The 27,041-nt window shown below is 36.2% G+C and overlaps 1 protein-coding gene across 2 annotated transcripts in view; it reads right to left on the reverse strand.

Moving 5' to 3' along the window:
• Nucleotides 1–27,041, reverse strand: part of LOC117781826 — a 64,284-nt gene that overhangs the window by 13,246 nt on the left and 23,997 nt on the right. Inside the window, exon 2 of one of the 2 annotated variants that reach the window (XM_034618695.1) lies at nt 6,922–6,969. The exons of the other annotated variant lie outside the window; for it this stretch is intronic. Coding sequence (XP_034474586.1) covers nt 6,922–6,969 — 48 coding nt within the window. The remainder of the gene's footprint in view (nt 1–6,921; nt 6,970–27,041) is intronic. 2 annotated transcript variants of the gene reach the window in all.

Below are 27,041 nucleotides of genomic sequence, written 5' to 3' on the forward strand. Positions count from 1 at the left end.
ATAAAGATGACAGCAAACAGTCTGCAACTGCAACAGCAACTGAAGCTGAAGCTAAAGGAGTTGCCTCTAAAAAGGAGACAAACACTAAAGGTGATAAATTTCCAACGTTGCAACGAAGTGGAAGTGTCATCAACAGATGCTCAACTTCAGCAAGCAAAATGATGCCAGCAATTAAGTTTCCTCTGGACTGATGATTTTGCTATGCAATTTATGTTTCACTCAAAAAGATTCATTTAAACATTTCTTACTTAGTCATAACTCATCAGGGATTATCATTTAATAAGTAGTTAAGCTGGCCGTCAGCGGGATTAAAAATTTAAAGGGAAATCTTGTGAATTTTATTAAATCTGAATATTTTTTCATTCTATCTTCTTTGCACAGTATTTTCCTCTCTATTAAGGGGCATTAAAACTATAGCTGTCTAGTTATTATGCACTGAAACTCGAATTACTTAAGCAACTGATTAAAATTGTGTGCACTGTTGAAAGTGTTGTTCAGTTTTGACCTCAAAAGTGGTCTGGAGAACATATTTGTGGTAGACTGTGAAGTGGAGTATTGCAAGATATGGTCAAAAGCGAACTCATGCAACGTCATTCGCATATCTGAAGTTCTGTTTTGGTCGCTCGCAGCTTTTCTCTATAATTCGCCCAACTAGTTTGCAATTCAAAAGCTTTGCAAAAACCGCAGCCAAAAGTTTACTTTGCATAGATAAAACCACAGAAATACTTGGCAACTCCTGTGAATGTATACGTGTATGTGTGTGGCGGAATGTGGCCAAAAAGCGCAGTCAAAACCAGCAGCCAACAACCTGAACCAACAGCTGCAGGGGCAACAGCGATGGCGATGGCAACTGGCCATAAAGCCAAAAGTGTCAAATTTATGAACGCCTCAAAATTTAAAACTGCAACTTGGGAGAAACAGACAGCAGAAGGAGTACAGGACGATGAGGTAGGACGGAGTCTGCACTGAGGTGGATTCTGTTGGCTGCAACGCGGGTTATGCAAAAGTTTAAAGCCTGCTTTTAGGCGAAAAACACAAACCGCAAAAACTTTTTCCTCAGCCAGTACAAAGTAAAACAAAAATAAAAAAATCAAAAAGTAAAATGAAAAATGAAGCCCCAAAACCAAAATGAATTTTCAGTGTTGCCAACTTTTTGCGGGCTTGTTGCTGCGTGTGCTTCTAACACTTATACACGTACACATAAATGTACATATACAGAAATAGGAAAAGTTACGCATATTTGAGAGCACACAAAATGCAAGCAGATTTACCTAACACCCTTATACTTTTCCCCCCAACCTCCCAGCGCTAAACGCTAACCATAAATTCATTTAGTATGGCAACACTGATCATAAATTTTCTGCAATCGATTTGCGAGGAAATCCGACGAAAATAAAAGAGAAATACGCAAAAAAAACAGAAAGCTAAACAAAAGGCGATAAAATAGTTTTTACCATTTAATACTCTAGCTGGAAGAGTATAAAAACTTTTTAAAGAAATATTTTAAATATTTTGCTTAGATGATTTCGATGAATCAATAAAATACTGACCAAAAACTTTAAATAAGTTATTGTTATTGAAATTTTTTATAAAACAGAAACAAAATCCGGTAAGCCCGAATATTCTTAAGCCAAGTACAAAAATTCTTGAATCAAAAACGTTTTTTCTTAACAATTTTTTTTTTATCTTCCGGATTCTGTAATATTTTTTTGTAGTTAAATCGACAATTTAAAATATCTTTCAAAGTACTTGCTAAAATCAAGAATTTTTTAACTTGAATTTTAGAGTGTTTTTTTTTAGAGCATAGCAAGTTCGGCACTTAAAGAATAGAATGTTTTTTATACTTTTAGTGGCTGTAATTTTGTTCGATAAATCACATTTGTATTTCAAAAGGGTAGGAGGGGCGTGGCGAAAGAGTTTTCAGCCAAAACATGGCAACAATTTGGCTGAGATGGAAAAACGCAACGGAAACGGAGATCTAATCGCCATTCGAGCAGGAAGTGAGTTGGGTTCAGGGTTCGGTCCAGGGATCAGGTTAAGTTTTTGTTGTCCAGGTTTATTATGAATGCTGCAGCAATTAAAGCGACAAGCGAGTAGTGAGAAGTGAGAAACGAGAAGCGAGCAATGAGCAACGACTTGCGACTACTTATTGTAGGAGCAAAGTCTCATTATGTGCAAGTCTTATGGCCTTTTTTGGGTTTTGCACTTAATATTAATGACTTGCTGGGAAATTAATTTCTCGACTTTCACTTGCCCCCGCGTATCAAACATGCAGCGACTTGGAGGAAATTGTGGGAGCCGTTTGCTGAAACTCCGTCCTTGCCACTGCCAAGTGGGTCAACATTGATTTCCGTCAGTTGACGACTCGGACCCTGGTCGAGAGCCAATGGACACAACTCATAAATATTCCAGAGGCACGCGCTCTCTGTCGTTCGACGTTGCTTTGCCAAAGTGGGAAAACGAGGCGACAAAGTTGCGGACCATGTTGCACACAAAGACAGACGAGGCAGAGACTGAGGCAGATTCAGAGGGAAGGGCAAAGACGGGCGAAGAAGTTGTAGAAGTGGCAAAACATTGATTGAAAATAAATAATTTCGCCTGCCTTGTACAAGGGTTACTCAGTAGTTGCAATGATAAATTTCTTATTGCGAATAGTTAAACTTTTAAGTGGATGTACACAATTATATTTAAAGTTATCATAATAGCAAAAATTTGCAATTATATTAAATTGCAAACAGAATTAAAACATAATTTTTTTTTTAAATTTGCAACCATTAACTATTTTATGAATAACTTTTAACTCAAAAGATAAATATATAAATTTGAAGGTATTTTTAAGTTTAGTTTAGTATATCATAAGATTCATTCATTTTCATGGATTATAAAATATGAATATAATAAATTCAGTATTTTTATAAATTTATACTATATCAAGTTTTAAATATTTTTTAAATTTATTTTTTAATGTAATCCATAATTTTACAGTGCTTGTCATATAAAGATATATGAACACCCCGCACACAGATATTTAAGCTTTGAGTATTTCGGAAACATAATTTATGAAATTTTTTATGTCTCATGGTTATAATTTCTGATGCCACACGATAAACACGCACACACTCAGATATTTCCATTCATATTTAATATGCATACTTAATGACAGTTTATTGGGATTTCCAGCCGGCAGCGTGGTCTGTGGGCATCGCCTCCAAACACTGCAATTTATTGATTTCGATTTTTATTTAATTTTTCATCATTTCTTTAGACGCTTATCGTGATCCATGACATTGCAGGAAGCTTTGCCAGGCTAAAAGATGCTTTAAATAAATGATAAAGGGATTAAAATGTTCACAAAATTCAACGTATGTTTGAGTTAAATTTCTCAAGAAATGGTCTTCATCAATCTCAGACGAAAAGTGGAATAAGGGAATCAATTCGCTTTGACTTAAAGGTTCATTGGCTTGTGCAGCTACTTTACTCTTTTTAGTCCCCTCAATGATTCCTATATCATTTCAATTAAGTGCATCTGGCGCCGTTTGCTTGTCTGCATAGTTTACAGTGCGAGCAAGTGGCCAAAAAGTCAAGCTGCTCCTTTTGCCGCTTTTCTGTCTGGCTGTCTGGCTGCCTGTCTGTCTCTTGTTACCCCTCACGACCCTTCTGTCGCCATTCCTGCGGTGGTTAGTGATTTATTTGCCTGTTGTTTTGGGTCTTAGTGTGATTGCAATTTAATTAAAAAACTTTCAATGTATTTTTGACTTTGTAGCTTAAAATTATCAGCTTCCCATGGAAGCACATTTCTCATTAGCTTCTTGAGTTGCTCCTAAGCTGATGTCAAACGGTATTTTGCCTTATCAGTTGTCATTTCAAGTATGTTTTCATGGTATTCTATTCTTTTTCTTTATCGTGCATTAAACCCCAAAGCAAGTGCAATCTCTGTTAATCCCCCTCTTTCACTCTCTCCCTCTGTCTCTCTCTGCAGTCGTCTGCACTTTGAACCTTGTATGCGGTGTTTTCTTGTACAATTCAAATACCCTTTTTCTGTTTGCTTAACACAGCGGCAAGTAATTGAATGGACTGTCTCACAATTACTTGTATCTGAGGCCTGAGTTCCCCTTCCTTCAAAAGCGAGAAATGGAAGCTGCTGATACCCTCGAATTTACTCTGCCTGCATTGTTGCTGCCGCCTTTAATGGAGTCTAATGAACTGGGAACTGGAAGAGACAGTCATAGACAGCAGGTATATTGTAGACTCAATTGTGAGTGTACAAAGCTAATTAGGTTTTATGTTGGTTGCTATGATCCTTTGTGGGAATTCTAAGAAGAAAAGGGTTGAGAGAAAAAGCAGTTTATAGAGAGATATTTAATTATATTCCTCGCACAATTACAATCTCAAGTGTGGTCTAAGAAAATAGGGTATTGAACTGCATTTGTCTGCTTGAAATATTTTGATGATTTTCAAAATTGTGTTCTTATTCAGATATTTGTCATACTCTCTTTTGGGACTTTGTAAATTTAGTAGTGCTGAAGTGAAATAGAATTATTTAGTTGCGGATTATTATTAATTTAATATTCATTCAATATCAACCTTGCTGAAGACTTCAAAACGTATACTTAAATGCAGTTGTTTTAAAAATCGAAAATTGCTGGAATCAGTTTATTGAAAAGTTCTGTCAAAGTAAGCACAATTAATATCCGGTTAATTAATATTCGATATAAGTATAAACTGATCTAATTGCTGCTCATTTTCATTTGCCGGTGTCTCTTTAAAATATGAACGGCATAAAAAAGTAATTAAAATTTGCATTCTATCAGACAACATCAAATTTAATAATTAATGTTGTTATACAAATGTTTGCATTAAATTAAAATTATATAAATATGTTTGTGTATATGTACTTAAATTGCAAATGTCAGCTAAAATAAACTGGGAAAGCATCGTTGAATATTTCAATATTTGCATTGAGAGTTTCTCTGTTAATTTCGGACTTTCAGTTGACGTGTCATGTCAGAAGTGTTGGCCATTCAGTTGGATAAGCTCCATTTGGCAGACCCTGAAACCCCCAGTGGCTGACCCAGGCCACAAATGTAATCAAAACAATTCAAAGCCGTTACGCGGCTTTTGTGGACCTCAAATTGAATTTACCAACTGCTCGATTCATTTTTGTACATGTTCCGCAAATATTTGTTTAAATATTTTCGCTGATGTTTAACATGTTTGCAATCGTTGCATTTCTGTTATTGTTGTTGTTATCCATTTTGTTATGGCTGCTATGTGTGCATTTTATGGTCATTTTAATGATCACACCCCACCACTTTTCACCCTTAAAGCCCATTGTCTTTTGGCCATCCAATTGCGTTGACATTTCGCATTTTGTTTGCCATTTGACTGCATTTGACAGAAGTCCAAATTGGTTATGGGACAAATAAATTCACGCTGCGTCAAACAAAATGGCAATTTATGCGTATATATTTTTATACAGATTGTATCCGCTTCGTTCAGCTATTTTTTATTAACCACATCATTAAAAAAAGGTATCTGACATTGTGTCACATTTATATTAGCCATGAAACAGGATTCCAATTTAGACTATTTGAGTCTTTCCTATTTTACAAATATAGTTAAATATAATAAATTTAAGCATTATAGCTCAAATATGAAAAAAAAAAATAGACTGTGAGACAATTTTAATTGACAATTTTATTTGGGTCATTGGATGAATAATACTTTTACTTCTCTCTAACCTTGTTATCTAAATACAATAAATTAATTTTGGTCTTCAAATTTTCATTGTATTTTTGCATGAATCTCACAACATTGTTTGTTCTATAAATTTCATTATTAAAGTTGCTTTAAAACTTATCTAAGTTTCTGGTACACCACAGATAAATGTGCTCTTTAGTTGTTTTTGTTCCATTATTATTGTTATTGTTCTAGTTAGCCGTTGGTTGGCGTCTGCTGGCCAAAAAGTCAAACCACACAACAACGTAGACATTGTTCCACATTTTCGTGGCAAGTCCACAAATGAAAGCCATAAACTTTTGGCCAAGCTGGGCAAAAGGGCTTTTGCAGTTGTTGCCAAGTGCGGCTACTTTTCTAAGTGGGTCAAAGGCTATTTTATGCTGTTGAAGCTTAAGCTTAAGTAATGCAATTTATAAATAACATTTCAAGTCAAATCAGCATCAAGAATTCTAGGTAACAATTCAATTAAAGCAACTAAAATATGAGTATCAAATTAATTGGCAAGAGAAATGAAATTAAATTTGCTTATAAACAAATCTAAACAGTCTGTATGGCAAGTCAGACTCGGGGCGCCTCAAAGTACAAATGTGAAAATACGAATCTACGAATATACGAGCCAATTCGTTTAAGCTCGGGCAATTGAATATTCGAAGCACAGACAACGAGACGAGACAACCACGATTATTGATTGACGAGCGGAGCGAACTGTAGAGAACTGTATACTGTATAGACGAGACTCAGCCGCCAGACGATCGTATAATGTAAATATTTGCTCATGTCGATGTTGACTTGACCAACAAAATTGGTCACGATCGTTAAACAGACGCTTATTGTTGTAGTTGTAGTTGCAGTTGCAGTTGTTGTTGTTGTTGTTATTGTTGTTGTTTTAGTTGTATTTGCAGATGTGGTTGCTGCTGTGCGATCATAGAGAGTTCATCTACCTCGAGCAACTGGCATGGATGGGGGCGTTGCAAGTTCAATGCTTTGCCATTTGAAAGCGGAAGTGGCACAACCGTTGTCAGGAGTGGCTCACTTAAAGGCAATTGCGGTTTCGCACAGTCCACAGACCACACAGGCAAACCCGTGTAGTCACTCCACGGGTACTACGGGCATATGTACATGTGGGTGACTTAACTAACTACTGAGACTTGGGTTGTTACGGCTATTGTTTCTCTTACTTACATGCCCATTGGTGTCTTCCAGCAACACCAACTTCTCGGCTGCACTTACCTGCAATTGAATAGAGAAGCGGAAAATAAGCATAAGAATTATTCTTGACGTACTTTTCTTACTTGCTAAACTTTTACAAAGTTGCATTTGTCAGTGAAGAATGCGAAAGAGACATACAAAGAGAGAGAGCGAGAAAGAAACAGTTGTAAAGTCAAAGTTAGAAGCCTCGTTATGGCTTACAAATGTGGCCAACAAAGTTTTTACAGTTCAGTTGCAGCCCCTTGAGATACTAACTACGACTCTCGACAGACATAAAAATTATTGCAAGTTCTCGGTAAAGCGCTTAATGGTCGAGTGTTGTTTGTCTTGGACAAATGCGACAGCAACAGGGCTGCCGATAACCACACAGAGCTGAAGGAGAGAGAGAGAGAGAGAAAGAGGAGGGTGTATGGAAAGTGATCCACTTGGCAGACAGTTGCACACCCCAAGGCGATTAATATAGCACGATATATGCATTAGGAATTCTTGAAAACGATAAATAAGTTGTAAGTATCGTACTTTGTATATTAGGAACGCTAGTTGATCACCAATCATGATACCTGATTACAACTTTTTACATTCAGCAGGTAATTTTTAACAATCAAAAATGTCAAATTTTGGTATCGGTATCACATAAAAAAGTATCGTACAAACAGTGTGACACCTGATACTGATTGTTTATTACTGATTGTTTATTAAAGGAGATAATTCACAAACATAGTGGGCTGATTTAATAAAATGGTATCATGCCATTCAGCAGGTACAGATAACTGATCCATCACAATAAAGGAGCGATTACTGATTGAAAAACCTGCTGAATGCCCCAAAAACTGGACGTGTGATATGGATAAAAGGATGGATGGAATTTTAAAAAAATTAGGTGGCACTAAAATAATATTAATGATCTGAAAAGTGTCTTCAGAATCTTGCATAATACTAATTACGTCTGTTATATACTTAATACTTCTAATTTTAATATTACTTATTTAGTTGGTAGAAGAGAGATAGAATTAATACTTCTAATTTTAATATTACTTATTTAGTTGGTAGAAGAGAGATAGAATTGAAAGAAAATATTAAAAGAATATTACTCTATTCAAAGTAAAACAAGGTTTAGAGAATAGTGGTGATATATTGTCAAGTTCTGAACAACTAATAGAGAGGAACAAAAATTGAAATTGAGCAACATTGCATATAAAACTGAAATATATAGTAGAGAGGTGGGAATGTGAGCAGCTTTTTAAGACTACTTATATCAATTACTATTACAAATTACTAAATGCTGAACATATATTTTGCATGATAATAATAATAATAATCATAGCCCCAATGATCAAGCGTAAAAACATCTTCACAACTTAGTCTTTAAAAGTTGCGAATTGCAACAAGCTAACCTTAAATTGATGTTGAACAAATAGCTTGTTGCAATCTCATCTAATCACCAGGGAGACAAGCATTAAATGTTGCACACACATTTCGCTGTTCGATCGTTGATAGCAAACTTGCCTCGTACCTGTTGCAATTGGCACTCAAAGTTTTTGCGCAAATCCCCATATAATCATAAGCGGCTGTTTATATGCAAAACATAACAGTTACCAAGCAAACATCACACACAACCACAAATTTGCGTTGTGTGGGTGTGTGTAAGAGTGTATCTTTGGGTGTTGCAACTTGTTGAGTCATGACAGCGTTTAGTATGCAGTGTTGGCCTTCAACTGGCACAAAAGCTGACTCTGCCAATGGGCCATCAATCAACATCCCAAACGGATCCAATAGACACCAACAGTTGTTGTTGTTGTTGTTGTTGTTGCTATTCTTGTTGTTATTGTTGCGTATAAGTTGTTTTCACCAGACGCGCGCGCATCTTTTTGATTGCTTTAGCTTTGCAACATGTTGCTGCGACTTGGGCGCGTTTTTAGACGCCACAAAATGCTGACAAGTGAAATGCATTGCACGTTTACGAACTTAATTGCGATTTAATGTCATGTATTTCATTAAACTCAAGCAATTCCCAGGCTTCCTTCCCATGGACCATCAAAATATCGGAATATATTTTCAACTTTCACGCAAACAATGCGCAATACAACGCAGCCATGTTGCAACAAATTGTTGCATTTATAAATTATTTAAAATTAAAACAACATCACAGCTGCGTTCACTTACAGTTGTTTTTGTTATTGGCGACATTTTACAATTTTCAGTTCGGCACGTGGGTGTCAATTTGCGGGCTTAATTTAATTATTGTCAAATCATTTTAAAAACGAATAAAAACCAAAGTCGCATAAAAAACGCAATTGAAATAATTTTTTTGATCAATACAAAAAAAGGCAATTAACGTGTGTGTGATTCAATGCATGCCACATGTGGCTTGAACTGTTGCATTAATTGTAGTTTCGTTTTTGTTGCTTGCAGTCAAAGTATTTTTTAATTGCCACAAAAAAAAAGCATCAGCTTGCAGCAAAAAATGTCAAATAGCCAAAAATGGCAACAAAGCTAATTACGTTGTTTTTTTTGTGTTTTAAATATGTATATTTTGACTTGATTTCTGGGAAAATGTCAATAATAATTACAGTCATTATATATTTTATTTACGTTTTACTGATGTCAGTTGTCTGTTTAATGCATAATAATTAATTTAATTTAATTAATGAATTTCAAATATATATAAGATTTTATTATTGTTTTATAATTATATGATTGTATTCAAATATGCAAGAATTAAGTTGCGGTTTAAAAGAGTTCCCCAATGACAATCTGGAAATTAGAACAAATGCTCATTTTATATTTATTTATGAATATTCAAGAATTCAAAGATTTATAATTTATGCAAGAATAAAGCTATCTGCTTTCCAAAAATGGCCATAAATATTAAATAGATGGTTTTCCCAACTAAAGTGTGATTACGTGCGGCGTTTAGTAGCCCATTCATTAACCGGTTTGTCGTCAATTTTCTGGCACATTTCCTTACTACAACATTTGTTCCACATAAAGAAAATAAAAAAAAGTAGACAAAAGCTTCAATTGAATTGGAAAGTGTGAAACGCCTTCGTTTTCGCAGCAAATTGTCTGTGACTGGGCCAAGCCCAAATGCAGACCAACAAATTGGCAGCATTTCCCAAATCCGAAAATTGTAAACGATCAAATATTATGCAAAAAACCCAAAGCCACAGAGTGGCATGCAACAACCGGGGGAAAAGAACTGAGCTGGGAGTGGGAAACATGCCACAGATCAGACCCAAAACCAAGAGTCACTCAGAAGTGGGCACGCGACAATTAGCACATCATTGACACATGTTCCGAAGGGGACAGACCGAAAAGAGCCCCATGTCTTCTCACAGTGTATGTATATGTGTGTGTATTCGTGTGTTTACATTTGTCGCTGCATTGCCGGGAAATGGAGCATTTTATGCTCCAATAAAAATAATTAAGTGGCGTAATTGATAATGACTTTTTTTGTTTTTTGAATTCCTTTTTTTATTCGAATTTTCATGTCATAATTCTGTGACTTTTTTGACAGCACGAGTGTTGTCTTGGGTTGTGATCTGTTTGTGTGTGTGAAGCGTGACAAATTTATGAGAATGGCGATAAGCATTCAAATTAAATACTTTGGTGGTGGAAGTTGCAACATGCAAATGATCATGCGACTGAGCAGCGATCAATTATTATTCACAATCGACCTTTCTGCAGTAAGAGTACTACCAAGTCGGTTTAGGCAGTGGAAAAATTATATAATCAAATAAGTGAGAAAAAAAACTACTATTTTGACTTATGCATACTTTGATGTGTTGTCATCCCTTCTATGGTTTCTGTCATCTCTTTAAAGTATTGACTTTAAAAGTATATTTAAATTTTTAGTTAGTTTACTTAATTTATTTTCCTATTAATTTTTTGTAAACATACTTTTTAAATTAGAGACTCGAATATATTTAGTATTAATTTGATAACATTCAATCCGCTCATAAATAAATAAAATAAGCAAATCGTTGACTAAGATTCTGCATATATTAACTAAAAATAAATATCAAACAACTTTTCACTTGGGAAATATATATATATGCATGTTTTTCTAGGTTTTGCAATCGTACTTCATTTATTTACTATTTGTGGGCTTTATTCTCATTCCAACCATTAAATCAGCTTTTCACTTTACTCGACGCTTGTTTGTTTAGCGTTTGTGCTTTCAGGCATTTGACATGCTCTCCTGCACTTAGCAGAATCAAATGAAAACTAAAAAAAGGAAAAAATAATAAAAGAGAGAGAAGCGAAAAAATTGGAACTTTTGCAAACTCTGCAATTGACAACAGAGTGGTTTTTCTGCCCACCCACCTCACTCGCAATCGAGACAGGAAAGCGAAAGAGACATACACATAATAGAGGAGTAATAACAACTACAACTACAACTACGACATCATCAACAAGAACAATAACAACAACCATATGAAATTTCAAGTGCCGTGTCGAAGCATTGAACTTTCGATACGCACAGCATTGCATTCAAGTTCCCATTCGATTCGTGTCCATTCCATTGACTGTGTACTAGTATATGTGTGTGTCTGTGACTCAACATTGATGGCGTGACCAGGTCTCAAATACAGATACAAATTTCACAGACCCAAAGCAAAACATTCTCTGTGCAGTAACAACTTTGATCTATGAACTCATTGAGTTGCCAATGTGAAGCATAAATATCTTTTACTTACATACGAAGTAACATAAGTGAAACAAAAGAAATACTCGACTTTTCGAGACAACTTGCACAAATTGTACAGACTATTTTGGAAAAGGACTTGAAAGTTGTGAGCGTCTTCAATTCATGCAGAAACTAAAGAGATTTGTTTGTTTCAAGAGACTGATCAAAATACCCTTGTATGAATTTAATAATTTCAACAAATGAAGTCAACTTAAAATATCATAATCTTCATTAATTTGACTGTAAATCAAATGATTGTATTTTCATAAATCTATAAAGCATATGTTCATTTAAATTTGTTTTGCTTCATAGATTGCAGAGTTAATAAGCTTGTCTGAATTGAATTATTTCAACAAATATATTGTAGTAAACTGCTTTAGTTGGAATCTAAATATAACAGATTTCAATACTCAGAAATACATATATTACTTATCTGTGAATTTATATTATTTTTCTCGCTGTTACATACGCACAGTTACATTAATATGCCCTCTAGTCTAGGGCATTAAAAATTCAATAACAAATTGGGAAACGCTTTGTCTCGCTAACAATTCTTAACAGTTTCATGGGGGCTGCTCCACAAATTGACTCAATTTAAATATCGATTAACAAATAACAGATGCAGCAACTGCCCCAAGGGGTTCCACCTCTTTTTCCCTTTACCACGCTTCAAATCAATCTTATATTACATATTTCTTTTGTTGCTTGCCGCAGCAAAGCGTGACAACTTTTTTTATATTTCTTATATTTGTTAAGTTTTCTTATTATGCAGACTTTAACCAATGACAAAGATAGGGCATTAATGGGTTAACAAATTTGTAGAAACTTTATGCGATTACGTGCCAATAAATCTTGTTGATATTCAAAGAAGACAAAAGGTCAAAGCAACAAAGTCTGACTAATTAGGAACCGCCCACTTAATGCGCAACTTTCAGTTTCGTTTCGTCTGTTTATGAATGTATCTTACGGTTGCACGCTCGTAATTCTTCAAGTGACTATTCAAATTTGAATACCAATTCCAATTCCAATTCAATTTTACTTTTATTGAATGTAAATATTTGTTTAACGTTTTAAGCAGCGTGTGTAGCAACAACAATAAGTGCTGTTTGTGGCACTTTTTATTTATATTATTATTTTTTTGTTGTATTGTAATTTACGAGTATTTACAAGTATCTTTGGTGCTATGAATAGGGCTTAAAGTCACACACGCTTCATAAAACCTTAAGGGCATAACGAATGCAAATATTGACAAGCTGACTGACTGACTGACTGACTTACCAACTGAGCTGCTTAACGACAATCAATTGACTTGAAGATACAAGTTTTAGTTGTGCGACTTGTTGTCAGCTTTCAGTTTTATATCATAAAGTCATAAGCTCCCCTTATCGAAGAGTCATAAAACATAAACTTCACTTTCATGACACTGACACAGAAGTCAACTGGCTGTTGTGACCCAAAGTGAAAATTGTTTTTATTATCGATAGTAAAAATAATATTTTCCTAAGCATTAAATGCGCATAAAACTCTTTTTTCTCTTTTCGATTGTGTCAAATGTCTCATCAAACTCTGTCGTTTTTATGACCATAGATAAGAGGTTTCTTTGCCGACCGACCGACAGACAGACAGATAGACTGACAGACAGACAGACAGACGGGTCATGCGTGTGGCATGTGACGACGAGCACACGAATAAAAATCAAATTGCTTAATTGGGTTTGCCGCGGAGCTTCCCCAAAAACAGTGTGGGGAAATTGTGGCGTGCCACAGTCATCAAATGCTGACAGTTTGAAGTGTGTCACACGGCGCATTTGGACATTTCTTGATGAAATTATATGGTAAAGTACGAGTATCTTTTCTCTGCGTGTGTCTAATGAATGGGCGTTTCCACTGATCGAATGATTGAGGAATCTGCCTGACCATGGCAAGTGCTTTGGGATCGCCTTGATCACGATAGGATCAGAGTTCATGGATCTTTGATGAGTAGATGTGAGTCGGATGTGGGTTGATAGATTATAATATAAGACCAGTGTTCTCAATTCGAATTAGTCTATGTAATTGGAAATGGGTTAATTAATCAAATAAATAAATAAATAAATTAAATAAATATATTTTGAAATGTAACTGAAAATTAAAGTTTATTAAAAGATTGAGAAAAAGTGTGACACTTAATATTATTTAATCACTGCCACAAGAATTAATTAATACAATTATTTCAGTTAAAGTACTGCATTCCTTTTGCGTATTTCCATTCATATTCTTATTTGATTCGAAGGAGAAAGAAAAGAAGAATGACTTTTAAAATTCTCGATTGCATTTGCAACTCATAAATTACATGTTCTCTATTTATTCTGCTTGTGCTTTGAACTAAAGACACTAAGCTTTTGAGTGCCATATGAAATGAATGTCGGTATTTCAATATTTCTTAATATTCTTGCTCTTATTTTGTATCTTGTCAATTCTCAGATACTTTATATTTGCTCCCTTACTTACAGCATTGTGTAATTCTTATTGGAGAAGAATTCTCTTAACAGATTGAAATTTTTTGTAGCACTGTGTCTGCAATTTAATTCTAAATTTATGACTTACTTTACTTAGCACAAATCGAAGCAACAGCTGTCATAAATTTTGGTCAAAGTATGGCCCCGAATTGCTAAAGATAGAGATTTTTTGAGTTTGAGTAGTTGCAATCGTAATTTATTGGACAGAGAGTTAACTATGACTACGGATATGATTTAATTACGTTGCAAATTAAAAGCACAACAAATTGCTCAAGGCGTTCTGCAAAATTCATTCAAAAGAAGCAAATAAAAAAAAAATGAAAACTATCTGACGGATGGCCAAGATGCCAAGCAGAAGCCACAACATGTGTCTAACCCCAGGCGCGAGTAGAAAGTTCATGCAACGTCATCGGCACGTCAACAGCAACATCATCATCATCAGCATCAGCAGCAGCATCATCATCATCATCATCATCATCAGCATTTTTCCCAGACCCCGAAGAGCTTGTAAAGCGCACATAAAAACTGACATAAATTCAGTTAGCTGTGATGCATACGAAAGTATCTAATAGATATCATCTTGATACTCGTCCCCAGTTGCATTCGCTATCGTTCGCATTGCCGGCAACATTGTATAATTGACTGTACGCCTGACTGCCTAACTGACTGACTGACTGACTGACTGTCTGAGTGAGTGCGTGAGTGAGTCTGTGAATGATTCAATGCGTGCTGCACTTGGCAATAGCTACTCGTATTCCTACAGTTAAGATACTCGCAGATGGACGATTGAGATACAATTGAGGTGCGGGTCTGCGGATCACCGAATGCTATCAGCCTCCTCCCTTCTCCTTTGCCCTCCCGCCCGCATATGAAATCAGTTTGTGTGTCTATTCGAGATTTGACAGGGTCTGAGTTTTGGTTGTCAATTAAAATACTCAGAATTTTAATAGCACCAATCAGAGTAGGCGGATGCAATGCTGCTATTGTAAAACTTGTGAACTTGGTTACTCTTGGCCACTTTTTCAGTGGAAATGTTGAAAAATGTTGTCACAAGGCTGCTGAGCTGTGATTAATTTTGTTTTACAATGCGTGAGATGTAAGGGGAATTAAAGAATAATGATTTGTAAACACAGAGAATGAAAAGAATCAATATGTAATATGATATAGGGGCAACGGATTTCGCCTCATAAAAGGAATTTAAGTGTAAGCTGAGATTAAATAATTGAAAATCAAGAATTTAAAATTTACTTATTAAATTTCATATGCTGTCTGCTTATATATTGATTGAGTTGAAATTTTTGCCTAAAGCCCGTAACACTTACTACACTATATGAATCCTCTAGTTCCCGTAAATCTCTTTTATTTATTTATCTACGCTGCTGTTATTTTACTATCCAATTATCCCATAAGTTTTATAAACTCGAATCATATTAATTACTTAATTGTTTTATTTTTACATTATTTATTTACATTCTTCATAAAATTATATTCCTTTTGTGGTTTGTTTCTTTGAATTGCTACATTTTCATGATGACAAGGTTAACTAAGATCTAAGGAACTTTTCACTGCTATTTTCCTGATAATACTTCATAATTTTATCTTTTATTTTATTAGATCTTCTCTATCTATATCGTATACAACTCTCTATTCTACTTTTATATTCATAAATTATTTTCATGATTTTTTACCAACTTTTCCTGGTGTCAAAGGGCAGAAGAAGCTAGGGACGAGAGGGAGCTGCCGATTGGCTTCATTTGGCAGTTCGTCATGCGCATTGAGCTTCATTAACTTTTGTTTTTTTTTTTTTTTAGCAGCATTGACATTTGCTTAGAAGACGCCCAGCCGGTTGAGCATATTTAATGGATTGCCGAAAGTTTTCAACCTTGCTGAAGTGTGCCGAAAAGTGTGTCGAGAAGTGGACGGAGCTTTGAGCGGGGGGGAAAAGTCGGAAAATCTTTTAGTTACTTTGTGTACCCAACGACAGGTGCAGGTATTACGAGTACTTAGTGCAGGCCTTTTGTTTATGCCAGCGGCAATTGCTTTGTTTATACTTTTGTGTGCCTAGTTGCTTTTGTTGTTGCAGTTGTTGTTGTTTTGTGTTTATTACAAGTAAAAAGTGCCACTTGCACTCTCGGCAGCTGCCATCGTGGACACGAGAGGGAGGAAGTGAGGGCAGGGGAAAGCTACTGTGGCATTGGCCAGGCCATTGAACCTTAAGTTTATGCAGCTCTCTGATGAAAAAAAGCAATTGTTAATACTAAGGGGAACTTTTCAAGGTGTAACTCATCGGTCTCATAAATTGTGAGTTTGTTGAATAATCTATTTTTACTTACAGAAACTAAAGTTTAGCTTTTAAAAGCTAAGAAAGAAAACACTCAACATATTCTAAATTTAGAACTATGAGCGAAAGTTTTTTTCAATGCATCTAAATACAATTTTTGAACCTACAGCAAATGAATCCTAAGTTTTGTACATTTAATTTTCTGTCCATATATATTTATAGATTAAATATAAATGTATGTAATTATTAAATAAATACAATATAAACTACAAATATAATAAATGAAAAAATTATTAATAAATTCATATAAATATAATTAAGTAACTATGTGAAGAGCTTAAATATTGTCATTTTAACTCAACATGGGACTTATATGATAATTTATAAGTATCTTTAATGTTTGAAGCACTAGAAAAAAAAAACAAAAATTTGAAATGATAATTAAATAATAAACACAATTTTTTACACAAGACAAACTTTGTAAAATAAAAAATTAGCTGTTGAAAATCGAATAATTAAGAAATTGTAAATATAATGAATGTCTGGACACAACATTGTTAATTTGGAAATACATTTCAAGTGTCGCGATAATGCGAAGCATTATTTAACATTTCAAGCCTCTGCATCGCATAACAATTTCCCCCTGCCACGAAGAAAACACCAATAATTTCACAACACTTTCAGCCAAATTATGTCACATTTGTTAGCCAGGGCTTTAACGAATTTTTGGCAATTAACTGAAGGCCAAACCTGAGTTTGAATCTCGATTATGGTGAGTCGTGTAAACACTCACGAACCAATTGATATGGCGGCTCAGCTAATTTGTATTGTCAAAGAGCAGCAACGTCAAGACCACAAACAACAGCAACAGCAATCAGAAAGAGAAGGGAAGAGAGAAAGTGAGAGAGAGAGAGAGAGTGGGAAGGGAAGAGTAGAAAAAACACAACTCGAAACTGATTAATGGGCAATGTTGCAGAAGAAAGAAAATCCGTTTTGGGAAATTGAAAAGCCAATCGCATTTTGTACTTTTGTACTTTTGCTTTTGTTGTTGATATTGCCAGGGCAGTTTGTATTTATGTTGTACAACAAATGATGTGCCGGCCAATTCGACAGGCAATCAAAATCAAGTTACGTCCACGTGGCCATTAATCAAGTCTCGCCCTCGGACACGGCTCCAATCCGTTCTATGTGCATACCTAGCGGCCAAAACAGAACACTGAAAAAACAAGCCAAGAGAAACAATTTAAAAACAAATTAATAGTAAGGAAATTCGTTGAATTTTGAAGAATGAGGTTTGGGATTGGAAACTGGGAACTGTGAGCTTTAAAGCGGTGTTTCTTCCAATGCTTAATTAGTTTGCACAGAACAAAAGGAGCGTTCTTATTGTTATTGTTGTTGTCATTATTGCTGTTGTTGCAACCGCAGGCACATTGAAAATGTGTCTGGTTTCGAGTTTAATTAAAGCCGACGGCAACAAAAGACTAAAAGCCAAAGCTTGCACTTTGAACTTTGCACATGGGCGCAGGCCAAACAGTTTGTCCTTCATTGGCTTCACTAAAGAGTTGAAGTGCTGGAAAGCTGGCTGGAAGCGTACCGTCCTGCTGTCCATTCCCTCCGGTCCAGGAGTAGTCTTTCGATCCGCCCGAAGTGCAGCCTGAAACTCGGATCCTTTGTCAAAGGACGAGCCATAAACAACAAACAGTACAAAACCCGCCCGAAAGGCTTCCATTTGCAAATAATTAAAATTGTGTGGCCAGCAAAAAGAAGAAAACTGTAAAAACTGTGAAAATATGCCGGAAAAGTGTATGTACAAAACAAAAAAAACGAAAAAAAAAATTAAGCTGTTTTCTTCTTCTTTTTATTTTATTTTACAGGGACACAAACAAAACGAGGGCGCCGAAATAAAATAGTAGAAATTGCTGTTAATGCAAATAAAATGAAAAATATAAAAAAAATGCAGAGAAAATGGTAAGAAAAGCGCCCAGGGAACTGTGGGGTGGTCGGGACTGCGGGCGGTGTATGCTGGTTGTACGAAAATTTTAGTTAATTAAAACTAAAAGTGAAAATGCGCAAATTGCGGGTAATAAAAAACGCTTAGGGGACCCAGAAGGCGATAAACGACAACGGGAATTTGAATAACGGCAAAGGAAAACTGAATATAAAATTGATATTCGACTCAGCGAAATGATAAAACGAAATCTAGCGAAATAAATGGAAAAATGGGAAAAGAAACCAACAAATAGCAACAAAAAAAGGCTAAGAACCAATGCAATTTGATATGCAAACAGAACAACGACAAAAACGAAAATAAAATAAAACTGTGCAAATTGTATAAATAAAATGTGGATGCAAAACGTAGCTGCATAAATGAAAAACTGCCCAAAGCAATGCCTGGAAAACTCGCCACGTTGACAAAGTTCTTTTGGTGGCGGGAACCAGAGTATAACTGCCAGCAGGCGGACCAGTTTTTTGTTTAGTCCAGCTGTGTTGGCCAAGAGAAAGCGCCCACTAACAACCGGACAAAGGACTTGGTCCTCCTGCCTGCAAGCACTTTATCGCATTTAAGGTGACAACGAATTAGCAGCGCTTAGAATCCTGAGAATGCTGAATAAATAAAATCTAGATGTGACAACCAGATATTCTCAAAATGTAAGCACAGTTTCCAAAAAAAAGAGCAGACTCCGAAATACTCTATGTATTAATATATAGTAATTTTGATCTGCTTCTAAAAGAGTTGTGGACTATCAATTCTAGCTGATTTCACTAAGTAATACTCTCAAGCTAATAATTTTTAATATTTTTTAACTATTAAATCAATATTATTTATAGTTAGTTTACATGGTTAATTTTAAACTATTCTTTTTATTTTTACTTAAAGTTTTCAATTGTTAATTGGCTACTGTACTAAATCAAGTAAATAAATAATAAATAATTAATGTTTTTATTTAAACCGAAGGTGAGTAACTGTATAAGAGTTTGTTCACATATCCACTTAATTTTAAGTAATAAAATTGTAAAATGTATTCTAAAAAAAATTTTAATTTTTAAATATGATGTTTATAACTATTAAAGGTATTATGATATTTAAAGTTTTCCTAATATGTTTATGAAATTCTTGTATTGTTTTCTCACCTCAATAACACTTTCTTTGAAAACCAGATAATAAACCATTTTTGAAAAAAAGTCCCAAAAATTTAAAGTGAGTTTTGTCATATACTTACCATATCAGAAAAAGTATATTTCATAATATAACAAGTTAAGTTTTATTGCCTAATCTTACTTTAATTTTGATAATCTTAACCATTTTAACAAAGTCCTAGTAACTTTGCAAATGCTCAAAATTTTATTTATATTTAATTAAATTATGGAGCATTTTAAGGTGTAAGATTAAATCGAAGGGGTTTGGCAACTTGATCTCTATAACATCAGTGTAGCTCCAAGTTTTGATCTTCACAATTAGCTGTATGTTTGACGGTTTCCGTTTTAATCTAAAAAAAAGAGCCTTAACCGGAAACTATGCAAATGTCTTTCTTGTTGACCAGGGACACAAAAATGGGAGTGCATACGTAAGCAAATGGCAAACGAGGCTACAAAAAATGCAGATTAAGTCAACGACTTGCCTGGAGACATGGATAGAAAAGGAGAGATGGAAAGACGGAGAGAGCAACGAGATGAGAAGACAGATACAGATGAGGAAAGAATAGAGAAAATGATAAAAATGTGGCTGCCAGCTGGTGCACCTCCAACTACCACAAAAACAGAGATACATTTACAGATACAGTTACAGCTACATATATGCCAGATACAGTACTATATATACATATACGCGTATAAATATTTTGCTGCTCGTTTCAGACCCGTGAATGACAATTAGGTGCAAATGAGTGAAAACGCATGGAGATGGTAAAAAGGCGTCTACGTTGGCCATGGATCCCATGGTCTGTCCTCTGTCCTCGGTCCTCGGTCTGAGCAGCCAGCACCCTTGAAAAGATGGAGGCGTCAGTCGCCTTAGGGGCCTGCTGCAATTGTGGCATCAAAGCCTCCGCCCGAAATAGAAGACCAAACAACATTTTCCATGTTTATTTCAATTGCATTTGGCGGCGGTGAAGAAGGCGGAGGCATAACGACGTCTCCGGGCAAGCTAAAGTTCTCATAAATTGCGTTAAAATAAAGAAGAAAAAATGTAATAATAAAAGAAGGCAATGGAAATTATGAAAAATGCCAAGTGAAGTGGATCTTAACTTGAGGCGTTACTGAAAAATCATCATTAAAAATTAGCTGCACTAATTTGTGTGAAAATTGGGTCATGACTTGACTTGGGCTGCTTTGCGGGGGGAGTGAAGAAGAGACGTGTTGATGCGGCAATTGGCTGGTTGCATTGCATTTGGCAACAGGGGAATGAGAGAGAGTGGGAGAGAGGGGGGTGAGAGCGTGTGCCAAGTCAATAAAGCCACAGCAGCTTAATTGTTTTAATGCTATGAATTAATTGAATGGTAGCAGTTCCTCCTTCACCTCCGCCTCCAGCTCCACAGCCAATAGACTGCTTGCAACTTGGCCCCACTCCAGTTGCCACTGCGTTGTTTACTTGCGCCAAATTTGAAGCGGCTGGCAATGCTTGAAGTGCCCCCAGAGTTGCAGGCAGGAGTAGCACAGCCAGCGGAATATGCCAGCTAATAGACTGATTGCAGGAGTTGCAACAACGTGGGGCAAGGCAACTGCAAAGCAAAAGCAAACAGCGAAGTGTCGGTCTGATTGGAGCAGCAAATAAAATTGAGTGGCGGGGCGCCAAACCGATAAGGGCAGACATTTCAGAGTCCCAGGGGGAAGGGGGAAGAAGTGTGAGTTAAATGGAAACGAACTAAATATAAATGTAGTGTTAATAACGCAAAGCGATTAGAAAGATGAAAGTGGAATATGAACGTGTACACTGTACACATAAAAATGTGGTTGTATTTGCATGTAATCAATATTCAAAAGAGCTGCAATTAATACATTGATCAAGCAACTCCCTCTATAAGTGATTATATGCGAGAAAATCAGCAAAATGGAAAAGATACAAACAGATTTCAGCACTCAAAAATGTGCACAACTGATTTTTTATTATAAAATGCACAGATTATGTCAATGCATCTCTAATGCAATTTTATTGTCTGTCGCATTGTCTGCCAGATCCCAAATGATATGGAAACGGGCGAAGATTGCAAACATCTGAGTCACTTGACAAACACACACACACACACACACATACGCACTCATTTCATGATTTCGTCTCAATTTGATAATTGTGTTGACCGCATCGAACAAATTTTGGCAACTTGCCTGAAAAGATCATTTTCATATGCGAAGAGGTGAACAAATAAAAACAGATTCAAATACTTGTAGGATTATATATTAGAAAGCAAGTGCAAGTCTAGTATCTGGCAACTAGATATAATTAGTAATCAATAATTATTTAGTAATAATAATTTGCGTTATCATCAATGTTTAATGAGAATAAAATGCAATTTCAACTTTCCCGTCAAGTTAAAAAAAATAAGTTTTATTACTTTCAAATATGTGTTTCTAATGTGAAACGACGCACTTAAGAGTCTCCCAAACTCATATTAACTTCATTAACATTTTAAATTAATTTACAGTTAAAAGTAATGCACCTTAAAGCTTAATCATATAATTAAGATGTAATAAAATAAATTGTACTTATACTTTTCACAAAAGAATATTAATTAAATATAATACCTTATATCCATTACAAAATTGCAAAAAGCTAAAAAATTAACTAAATCCAAGGAAAACAATGAAATAAACAACTGGATTGCTCTTTCTGTAGCTCGAGCTGATATAAATAGATATTATTTTATTGCCGTTGAGCTCTGATAAATAATTACAAATGAAATGAAATTTAATACTTAAAGCTAAAATTGTTGTATACTCTTCGTGTTTGTCTCGCATTCAGACTTCAAAAAGTATTGATATTCATTAAATTTGAATTTAAGTCTTTGTAGGCAGAAATAATGCACATAACATAGATGTATCTGGCACTCAGACTTGCAAATCTCACTAACAGGTGTCGGCTTCAGTTAACGCTGCATTACAAACGTCTGAGTCAGATACGGATCAAGGGATGGGCAAGAGAACGGACGAAGGGAGAGAGGAAGAGAGGAAGAGAGGAAGAGAGGGAAGCGGAGGGATGCATTTGTAGAAGTGTGATGTGCACTTAATACGCTTTTAATTGGCCATATTGAATGGAAGTTGGCATTATTTTCAAGTGTTTGCATTGCATCCACATAAATCTCCATTGAATCTGAACAATTATGCCAGGCAATTAATAATATAAAGCGTGCCACACAAACAATCAACTAATCTACAGCTAAAGATCTAAGCGGAACGTGCATTGCAATCGCAATAAACACAAATTAATTTGTATGCCAAGTGGCAACTGAAACTGTGGCTGCCACTTTGACTAGGACTGCGTCCAATCAGCGGGTCAGGGGGAAGTAACACAAATTTCTTATCGCTTCTAATATTTTGGAGTCGTCGAACAACGAGATGTTAATTACGTGTAATCAGCAATTAAATTCATACGATTATGAATGTGGAAATCCGAACAAACTTGACAAAACATTAAAAAATAAATAAAATGAGTTAAAAGTCTGAATAAATGAGATGTAAATGAGATTATAAGATATTTACTTAGGTTGAGTTATAAATTGATTAAATTTTTTACATATGCTTGTGTGTTGAACATCTTGCGTTTTCCACTTTTTTTTACTATTGCCTGGCGCATATTTTGTGTAAAAATATGCCCTTTCGCACAATTATAAAAAAAAAAAACTGGACTGCATATTTTATGTTGATAAAGAAAATAATAGAAACGACCAATTATTTGTTCTATTTTCTAAATCTTCTGTCGAAAAATAACTTTTTATTGGTTTTATATTTTGTACCTAATATCAATTTAGCAATGATGTTTCAAAATACTAAACTGAATGCAAGTCAACCTCATATGTAACATATTACTTACAGTATTGAGGAATCTATTTGAATTTGCTGACAATTTGTTATGCACTTTGAGTTTCTGTATTTGTTTTTCGCGTTGTTGTTTTTGCTGTCGATGCTTTTGTTCCCGTTTCTCCCATTGCGATTCCGTGAAGATAATGCCATTATCCCCATTTTCTTTTGATAACTGTTCCGATTGCCCGTGTTTGCGTTTGTCGCCAGTTTTCTGTTAGCCATTGGCGTCTCTGTCTGCACTGCACCCAGTTGCCTGTTGTAGGAGTAATCAATGTCATCGGCAGTTGCTGCGCTTGTAGTGATTGTAGCTGTTGTTGTTGCTGCTGCATGTCTAATGACATTGGTTGGATCGGTGGGGCGGCTCTCACTGTGACTGGGCTGTGACTGGGATTTATGCTGATGATGAGGCAGTTGCAAGAACCCATCTTGAAGCTCCCACGCCAGCTGATATTTGTCTAGTTGGCCCAAACGATGGCGCAGATGATGTTGATGGCTCTGGGATGGCAATGCCTGCAGAATCTTCATCTTGACTGCGCTTTTATCGTGCGCTGTTCTGTACTCATCAGCAGCCAAGTAAAGCAGTTGTTGTTGTTCTTGTTGTTGCTGCTGCTGCTGTGACTGGTCGGGCAACACCTTCTCTATGGGGACGACGTGTTGTTGGTCATTAGCGTTGGCCTCCAGGCCAATCCAGCCAAGCACCAAGAGAAGCAGCCAAATCACGTTTATGTCCATTTCGTTGCAGTTGCAAAAGTAGATACTCGACGGGGCAGGGAGAGGACCTTTGAAATGTTTTGCCGTTGCCACAAAAGATTTTTAATTAATCGCTTGCAACTTTTTTGGTATTTTTTAATTACAACAAGACAATTGCTTAGTCGACTTAATATAATTTTATTGCTTTTTTAAGAGTGACTGACGAATTCTTGAATATATACTTTTTATTAGTCGCCTTGAACTTCACTTGAAGATACGTGAAACAAAACTAATTTATTGTACCGTGCCACTTCAAATTATATATATTTTTTTTAGAAATGCAAATCGTTAAATTTGATAATTGCAGTGGTGTATATGTTGGACCTCCTTATAGTAATTTCACCATGGTTCAGCTGCAGGTTTGCCGGTATTAATCATCGTACGAAAAATGCTCTAATATTTTCGCCGTCAATTTAAAAACGTACTTAAGCACACAGATACACAGATGTACAGACACACGCGCAACAAACGAGAGACGCTTGATGTGAACGCGGCGAATTTCACATTCAACTGAAGGTAACGTTCGATTCAAAGAAAATTCTACTAAACACAAAACAGCTGTGCTTGCTACAGCAGCTAGAGAGTGAGAGAGCGTAATGAGAGAGCGCATTAAATGTTGCTAGACAAGTTCATAGCATCATGTTGCTAAGGAACATGCGTATAATAAGGCAGCATGTTGCTAACTGGTATCAACTTGTTTAAGTTTTTTAATTAAATTAAAAATTTTAGTAAAAACTAATTATAACATGTACTTAATGGAGGTTATTTAAATGGTCTAATTTTTGAAGCATCATTGTGTTATAATTTTACTAGTAATTTCATTATATTAATTTTTCTGTTCAGTTCAGTGCAACTAGTTCACGGCGAATTGCCGTTGGCAACATGTCATCCCTGTGTGTTGCTGTTGGCTGCGGATTAAGTTGTTATTGTTGCGGTTGTCAACAAGTCACGCAGCAGTTTAATGATTGATCGACTGACTTGCAACGTGCAACTCGCAACCTGTAACATCTGCTGCCTCCGTTTCATGCCTCCCGCTGCTGCTGATGAGGTGTTGCCCACTTGCACTTAATTGCGTGTTGGGCCAGGCAAATCAACGCCCCGGCCGCCAAAAGCTGAACGCCTCTGGAATGCGGTGGGGAAGGGAGCGGAGGGGACAACTGGTGGCAACTGCAGCACCAACTGAGCAACTGGGCAACTGGGCAACTTGGCGCCCTGCCGCGTGGTGGCCTATGTGGAAAATTTATGTGGCCAGTTGGTCGATGCGGTCTTGCCTCGCTTGGGGCATCTTGGGGCGTTGCAAGTAGCCAACGCTATTGTAGTTGTTGTTGTTGTTGTGGCAACCGCTGTTGCTGCATAATTGATAAATGTTTACAAATTATTATGTTGCACACACAGCAACAGGCCACCCAGACGCGGATAGTCTGGTGAAAGCAGACACGGAATTATTATTTTTTATTCTGCTCTAGAAGCAACGTTGCCGATTTTCACTTTGCCGCATCGTTGTCTGTTTTCATGTGGCGTCCAAATTGCATTCTGTGGCTAATTAAAATGAATTTCTCAATAATTTTTGCACCGTGCCACGTCCGTGGCATAAAATGTGCCATTAGCGAGCGGGATTTCTCGGCAAACACTCTTCGAGGCCAACAAATGATGATGATGAATATTTATAGCCAAGGTCACAGTAGCAACAGTCTCAATTAGATCAGATAATGCCCAGGAACGTAGCGAATGCTAAAGAAGTTTTATTCAATTGAATGGGAAAATGGGAAATGAAAAACGGAAAATGGAAATCAAATTTGTTGCTGATGATTGTGATGTCTTGGCCATGGTAACATGCTCATCTCGGCCTCATCTCTTTATCTGCCCCTGCAGTACTCTTGCCATTAGCTTTTTGTTGCCATTGTTCTCCCTCTTCCACTTTCAATTTGCCTAAGTTGCCGTTTGCAAGAGATACAGCGGAAGGGGGAGAAGTGACAGCAGCTGCCACAACCACAAGACAACCGCAGACAAATATACGTGAATTACAAAAAAAAAATACAAATGCGAATACGAATACGAAAACGAATTCAATACAAAATGCAAATGAAGCAGAACCAAAATGCGGCGCAAAATCATAAAAATCAAATTGTAAGCATCCCTAGGGATGGTATAAGGGGGTCTAAGGGGTTTACGGGGTGGATGAGTCTGATAAATAATTGAAATATCGAAAATGTAATCGAAACCGCAGTCAGTGCCACAGAAAGGTGCAGTCAGGATACACAAAAAAAACCAGCAAAGAAATAGCTTAATGAAATCACATTAGAAAGAGAGAAAGAGAGTCACAACCCCTAAGAGGAACCCCTAAATAAAACCCCTAAATAAACTCAGTAGATACTACACATGTGTGTGTGTATGTGTGTGTGTGATGGGCTGACAGGAATTTCCTGCTAATTGAGTTAAGGATGCGAATGCGGATGCGTTTCCCAATCAAAAAGAAAATCCGAATCCTCGTCAGATTTTGCTCTAGTTTTCAGTGTTTATACAAATGTCATCCAGGCTCAAAGACTTCCGCTGATCTATGACACTTTCTTTGGCACAGTCCAATTATGTTTAAAATATTTGGAAGCGTCTAAACCGTTTAGGAGAAACAAAAGTAACATCAATGACAACAACAGGGCAACGGATGAAGTTGATGATGATGATGAGGGACAGTAAATTGACTTAAGATAAAGTGGCTCAAGAGCTGTGGTGCTGACTGTCTGACTGTCTGTCTGTCTTTTTGTCTCTGGCCCAAGGCCAATGATAAAAAAAAAGGGTGCGCAACGTAATTTCCGGCTTATAGCGAGCTGAGTGATGGGGTGTGTGTGTGGCAAGTAGAGGGTTCC

Source organism: Drosophila innubila, assembly GCF_004354385.1.
Source record: "Drosophila innubila isolate TH190305 chromosome 2L unlocalized genomic scaffold, UK_Dinn_1.0 4_B_2L, whole genome shotgun sequence".
In the NCBI taxonomy this organism is placed as follows: Eukaryota; Metazoa; Arthropoda; class Insecta; order Diptera; family Drosophilidae; genus Drosophila; species Drosophila innubila.